At 43.8% G+C, this 7,481-nt stretch overlaps 1 protein-coding gene across 1 annotated transcript in view; it reads right to left on the reverse strand.

Moving 5' to 3' along the window:
- The window catches only part of LOC140077746 (cytochrome P450 2G1-like), a 30,246-nt gene extending 23,464 nt beyond the window's left edge, over positions 1-6,782 (reverse strand). Inside the window, exons 1-2 of the mRNA XM_072125182.1 lie at positions 6,570-6,782; positions 5,811-5,973 (exon numbers count right to left, since the gene is read on the reverse strand). Of these exons, the coding sequence (XP_071981283.1) occupies positions 5,811-5,973; positions 6,570-6,749 (343 nt within the window). The 5' untranslated portion in view covers positions 6,750-6,782. The remainder of the gene's footprint in view (positions 1-5,810; positions 5,974-6,569) is intronic.
- Positions 6,783-7,481: the final 699 nt, after the last annotated feature.

The raw sequence follows: 7,481 nt of genomic DNA on the forward strand, positions 1-7,481 counted from the left end.
CCACCCCTCCTCCACCTCCTCCTCCTCCGAATTACCATCCGTGGCCATGGCGCCATCAGTCGGTAGCTCTAGGCACAGCAGCAGTGCCGTCGCTAAGCGACAGCAGGCGGTGCTCAAACTGCTGAGCCTAGCCGATAAAAGGCACACCGCCCAAGAGCTATTACAGGGCATTCCACATCAAACTTGTTAACTTTCTCGCCACCCTGCTGTGTAATCCACAAAATATACTGGCAAACTTTTATCATTTACCGATATTATTTCAGCGCTTCTTGCGCATCTGTTTACATTCCCCTCTCTCGCCATATCCCAAACTTATAAGAACGCTACTACACTTGATCTTATACAAAAGGTTCTTAGAAGTGCTGTTTGGGGAGTAGCCTAGAGACAGGGGCTTGGATTGGCGAAAGCTCGCCTGGAAGCGGAGCGCCAGCTCCATGCCAAGATCCAACTAACATAGTTTTAAGTGCAGCACCTTTAATCTACTACTAGTTCACTGCCTCCATAATAATAATAATAATAATCTTTATTTATATAGCGCCATCATATTCCATAGCGCTTTACAAATCATAGGAAACAAATACAAATGTAATGTAACAGAGCACAACATTTGTATGGAACAACAGGAGTGAGGTCCCTGCTCGCCAGAGCTTACGGTTTATGAAGATGATGGGGTAACACGAGGTAAAAGAATTTTTAATGGTCAAGCCATTCTTCTTAGGGAATAGAACAAAATATAATAAATGGAATTGCTGTCGCTTGAACCACTCAGCCGTCACCAGGTCCAGGGTGAATGGGACTGCATAGAAGTCTGGTGCCTGTTGGTTGATGGATAACAGATGGGAGGACGACACAGGACGGGTTAGTAGAAGAGTTAAAACTTCATGCAGTTAATGAGTGTTATAGGCTTGCCTAAAGAAATGGGTTTTAAGAGCACGTTTGAAACTTTGGAGGTTAGGTATTAGTCTGATAGTCCGGGGCAGAGCATTCCATAGAATTGGTGCAGCTCTAGAGAAGTCTTGGAGACGCGAGTGGGAGGTCCGCACTAGGGTAGAGGTTGATCTAAGATCACTGGCGGATCTAAGAGCACGGGTTGGGCGATAGACTGAGATAAGAGAGGAGAGGTAGGGGGGTGCAGCATTATACAGAGCTTTATGGATGAGGGTTATTATTTTAAACTGTATTCGAAAGGAGACTGGCAGCCAGAGCAGCGTCTGGCATGAACTGTAGGCATACATGGTCCCCTTATCAAACGAGCTGTGTCAGGCAGAATTTTGGGTTGTTTTCATGGCTTCCACAACAAACTTGTTAACTTTGTCGCCACCCTGCTGTGTAATCCACAAAATATACTGGCAAACTTTTATCATTTACCAATATTATTTCAGCGCTTCTTGCGCATCTGTTTCCATTCCCCTCACCCGCCATATCCTAAACTTATAAGAACGCTACTACACTTGATCTTATACAAAAGGTTCTTAGAAGTGCTGTTTGGGGAGTAGCCTAGAGACAGGGGCTTGGATTGGCGAAAGCTCGCCTGGCAGCGGAGCGCCAGCTCCATGCCAAGATCCAACTAACATAGTTTTAACTGCAGCACCTTTAATCTACTACTAGTTCACTGCCTCCATACATGGTCCCCTTATCAAACGAGCTGTGTCAGGCAAAATTTTGGGTTGTTTTCATGGCTTCCATGTTAACTTTGTCGCCACCCTGCTGTGTTATCCACAAAATACACTGGCAAACTTTTACCATTTACGGATATTATTTCAGCGCTTCTTGCGCATCTGTTTACATTCCCCTCACCCGCCATATCCTAAACTTATAAGAACGCTACTACACTTGATCTTATACAAAAGGTTCTTAGAAGTGCTGTTTGGGGAGTAGCCTAGAGACAGGGGCTTGGATTGGCGAAAGCTCGCCTGGCAGCGGAGCGCCAGCTCCATGCCAAGATCCAACTAACATAGTTTTAACTGCAGCACCTTTAATCTACTACTAGTTCACTGCCTCCATACATGGTCCCCTTATCAAACGAGCTGTGTCAGGCAGAATTTTGGGTTGTTTTCATGGCTTCCATGTTAACTTTGTCGCCACCCTGCTGTGTAATCCACAAAATATACTGGCAAACTTTTATCATGTACCGATATTATTTGAGCGCTTCTTGCTCACCTCCTTTGGTTCCTCTCTGCCACCCATTGGTTTGAAGCCTGAGTCCATTTAGGGTATGTCGCCATGCCACTCTCTAGCCTGCCGCTGCTGCCGCTGCCTCTGCATGAGGTCCCCTATAGTGTCAGGGTCAATTATTGGATGTTTTAGATGCTATCTAGCTTCATTCTGTCACTCTGTCATGGCCATGCTGTTGCCCATAATTTTGGCATAATGGTGCGATTAAGCAGCCTCAGAGGCATCCATGCATGCTGCCCCTGCTGTTTCCTGTCCATTTCCATGGTGTTTCCATCCTTTTCTGAGGTTCCCAGGTGTTTGCCCAAGCTTCCCTGTGCAGAGCCTTGGTCCCCTTGAAAAATGCTTGAGTCTCCCATTGACTTCAATGGGGCTCGTTATTCGAGACGAGCACTCGAGCATCGGGAAAAGTTCGTCTCGAATAACGAGTACCCGAGCATTTTAGTGCTCGCTCATCTCTAGTGTTCTCCCCTTTTTTTCTTCTCTCCATGACAATGCAATTTACTAATATTTCCTATGCTATTGGCTGATTGGTTTTACCACTCCCTTTTATGCTAATTTCGAGACTTTATAATCTTTTCACCATTGCAGCTTTCTTAGTCCATTTTTTCAGTCTGATGAAGGGATTACTCCCGAAACGCGTCATTTTATCTGGACATTAAGGTCTTTATTTTATTCATCTATACAGTATTTTGTCTGGACATCAAGGTCTATATTTTATTCACTTATACAGTATGTTATTGTAAGTGTTAATTTCATCTCAATTAAAACGTCCTATACCTTATGGTGTGAGTCGAACTAGTTAATTTTTGCATTTCTAGTGTAGACACTCCACCGAGAGTGGAGGCTAGTCTAGCGCTCACCCTTAGTCCCATTCCTCCCCCCTTTTTTTGCCTTCATTACCTGAACCTGGTGGATCTCGGAGGAACTACCTTGATGAATCCCGGCCGGACCCGAATCCACCGCAGAGAACGCGCCGCTGGATCGCGAACGGACCGGGTAAGTAAATCTGCCCCTGTATGTCCCTATCTCGGGTAATTCAAATGAATAGTTGTTAATGCTGACTGCACATGACTTTGCCACACTGCTAATAAAAATTTGCAAACATTAGCCCCCCGACATGTTTCACCAGTAGGACTGGCTTCATCAAAGGTCCGGGCTAATACTGTGTCACACAGGTGCACGACTTGTTATATCTCTGGTCATGTTATGTCACACAGGTGCACGGCTCGTTATATCCCTGGTCATGTGATGTCACACAGGTGCACGACTTGTTATATCTCTGGTCATGTGATGTCACACAGGTGCACGGCTCGTTATACCCCTCTTCATGTGATATCACACAGGTGCGCGGCTTGTTATATCCCTGGTCATGTGATGTCACACAGGTGCACGACTTGTTATATCTCTGGTCATGTGATGTCACACAGGTGCACGGCTCGTTATACCCCTCTTCATGTGATATCACACAGGTGCGCGGCTTGTTATATCTCTGGTCATGTGATGTCACACAGGTGCACGGCTCGTTATACCCCTCTTCATGTGATATCACACAGGTGCGCGGCTTGTTATATCCCTGGTCATGTGATGTCACACAGGTGCACGACTTGTTATATCTCTGGTCATGTGATGTCACACAGGTGCACGGCTCGTTATACCCCTCTTCATGTGATATCACACAGGTGCGCGGCTTGTTATATCCCTGGTCATGTGATGTCACACAGGTGCACGGCTCGTTATACCCCTCTTCATGTGATGTCACACTGGTGCGCGGCTTGTTATATCCCTGGTCATGTGATGTCACACAGGTGCACGGCTCCTTATATCTCTGGTCATGTGATGTAACACAGGTGCACGGCTCGTTATACCCCTCGTCATGTGATGTCACACGAGTGCACAGCTCGTTATAACCCTGGTCATGTGATGTCACACAGGTGCATGGCTCCTGGACATGTGATGTCATGGATCATTAATATCTCTGGGAGTTATTTATCATTTATTTCTTTTGCTTAGTGACAAAAAAACACAAAGAGGCCTTTTCCTGCCACCCAGAAATAGTGACGTAAAGAAAACCTACCATGATTTCATGCATTATGTACCATATGCAGAAACATATCTTGTTTAATCCCTGTGCTGAGTGGTTTTGCCAATAAAACAATTATAAAATTATAATAATGAAGCTCTGTCGCTTCTGTGCCTCGGCTCGGCGCTTTTCCTTTCACATTAGTTTTGCACTGCTCCAGAGAATGATATAATCACTGTTCTCACTGCCAGGCAGAAGTAATCGCTGCACCATCCCCCAGCTGCTGTGTATGAGTCATCCAGCTCAGGTTGATTAGTCCTGTCTTGGATGTTCAGAAAGCTCCATGTGTATTGTGTGTAATGTGGATTCAGGTTTCCCAAGGTCCTGAATTTTATAATAGTTTTTTCAGAAAAACCACTCAACTCGGGGATTAACCAAGATATGTTTCTGCGTCAGTGTAGCTGCAGCAGTCTCAAGGTAAGTTTGCTTCATAATGCATCAAAACAAATGGTAGGTTTCTTTTAAATATAGAACCAGGGGATGTGCATACATAACCAGACGGCAGAGTCGAGAGGTGCTCTGGTGATGTACACAGAGATGTATATTTTTCCAAAGAGTTTTTTTACACTAATTCAAAGTTTCCAGAACATAACAAAGATGATGGATACCATTTTTTTACTATTTTTAAGAATAGCCCTCATGTAGTTTTCTTCATCTTTCTAATACAGGCGGTCCCCTACTTAAGGACACCCGACTTACAGACAACTCATAGTTACAGACGGACCCCTCTGCCCACTGTGACCTCTGGTGAAGCTCTCTGGATGTTACTATAGTCCCAGACTGCAATGATCAGCTGTAAGGTGTCTGTAATGAAGCTTTATTGATAATTCTTGGTCCAATTACACCAAAAATTTTGAAACTCCAATTGTCACTGGGGCAAAAGAAAAAAAATTGTCTAGAACTTCCATTATAAAATATACAGTTTCGACTTACATACAAATTCAACTTAAGAACAAACCTCCAGACCCTATCTTGTATGTAACCTGGGGACTGCCTATACATATAATTTACTGAGTATTGATAGATGGTTTGGAAGTAATGAAAGGAATATGGCCATAGGATTGGCTTGAAGCCAAGTTGAAGGTTATAGATGATTATCATAGTTTCATAGTTTATACGGTGTAAAAAACACACATGTCCATCAAGTTGAACCAAGGAAGGGAAGGGATTGCATGAAGAAGGGATTTCGGGGAAACAATTCTATATAATAGAACCATCAATGTTATTTAGGTGTAAAAAGGCATCTAGACCCTTGAAGCTCTCTGCTGTCCCTGCTTTGACCAGCGCCTGAGGCAGGCTATTCCACAGATTCACAGCTCTCACAGTAAAAAAGCCCTGTCGCCTCTGGTGATTAAACCTTGTTTTCTCCAGACGGAGAAAGTGCCCCCTCGTCTTTTGATTTGATTTAATCTGAAACAACGTACCACCATATTTTTTGTATGGACCATTCATATATTTATATAAATTAATCATGTCCCCTTGTAGTCGTCTCTTTTCCAAACGAAATAAATCTAGTTATTAGAATCTTTTCTTTATCTTCTGGCCTCCTACTTACCACTGTTGTTGTAAAACCGCTGAAATACAGGAATGGTTCCACGTCCTAGGAAGATATCTCCAAGGTCTACCAGCACTTCTTTCACTGCTTGATATCCAACAACGATGAGGGTAGGTCTGGGGCCAAAGTGTACGGTGTAAACTTGGCCATATTTCTCTGACATCTGTAAGAACATCAAACACCTGTAGATGAATTTTGGGGTAACTTATATTCCATTCCTTCAAGAGCTTTTCAGGGGTCAAATATTGATAATCTGTCATTGGCAGAGGCCACAAATCGGTGGGGAGGTCCAACCCTTGGCACATCTGCCATGGAGACACCACAACCACGTGACACATCGCACTAACCAGTTCATTGGTAGGTGTTGAGCTGTAGTCATCTTATAACTGCTAACATTTTACATCCATACGGACCCCATAGGTGCAGCTATCAATTTTCGGCACACACAAGCCAAGCCGTTGGAGGAGCCATCGTTACCAACAGTCTCAATGGTTACAGGCAGGTTCTCAAGATCCTCGCCTACTGAGACTCTCCAAAATGTTGTTCTTGGGATCTGGGGTTACTTGCTACACTCCTGATCAAAAACATATGATTATTGTAGCTTCTTTAGGATATCATTGGGTTGTATGGGTCAGCGACTGGAAGCTTTACGTTAGATGTAATTTTGTAGCTGCAACAAAAACTATATAAAATGTGCACAAAAAATAAATTGTGCAACCTAAAACTAGATACAAGAAGTAGAGAGGTGTCAGCACCCACCTTTACTAAGCTTGGCATTAGTCCTTCCGACATAAGTTGCAGTGCGTTTCCTATGACTGGCATTGGTAGGGGACCGGGGGGGAACTTCCTTTTTCTCCAAATCATTTTTGCATAAGACAGAACTATAGCAATGGTGGCAAAGCCAACCAGGCCAATGGTTACAGCGCTGAGCTCAGTCATGTCTCTGCCGGTCCCTGCAGCTCCTATGGATCTATGGAAGAAACCTTCTATACATTATATGGGAAAGGAATTAGGGAGGGGGGGGGGGACTTGGCACGGAGTCCGGCTGCTATTTGTTCAGAGTTGTGTACATTAATGCTGCTCCTCACAGAACTTCCCCAAATCACATTCCTGAAATGCAGACTCTCTATTCCCATTCTCTTCTCCTAGAAATAGGCGCAAAAATAGCGAGGACTATATGTGGGATTCTTACTTCACACAGTTTATAAATACTCCATAAATGCTCATATTAATTATATTGAAAGTGACAAAAAGTAGCAAAAAATCTAATGAAATGTTTAAAAAAGTTACTTTATTTTCTTTAAAAAAATGTTATTTTTAAAAAACTATTTACCATTAAATTCACAGTGAAATTTTGTTTAGAGGGCCGGCTCCAGGTTTCAGTAGGCCCCAGGGTGATAGAGCCTCTGTGGGCCCCCTTTTGCAGTGAACTCAGATGGTGACATTAACAATTCATAAACTAAAACAGTTTCCTGTTCCCTAAAATATTCCCCAGTTTATCATCCCAAACAGCCCCTCATGGGTATTTTATAAAAGCCTCCCTGAAACCCTATGGATTCATTAGATACAGATTTTCATGGCCCCCCAGCAGTGCTGGGCCCCGGCACTTGCCCCGGTATGCGCAGTGTTTGCGCCGGCCCTGATTGTATACCTCAGTGGGGGTAATTTACT

Source organism: Engystomops pustulosus, chromosome 9 (assembly GCF_040894005.1).
Source record: "Engystomops pustulosus chromosome 9, aEngPut4.maternal, whole genome shotgun sequence".
NCBI lineage: Eukaryota > Metazoa > Chordata > Amphibia > Anura > Leptodactylidae > Engystomops > Engystomops pustulosus.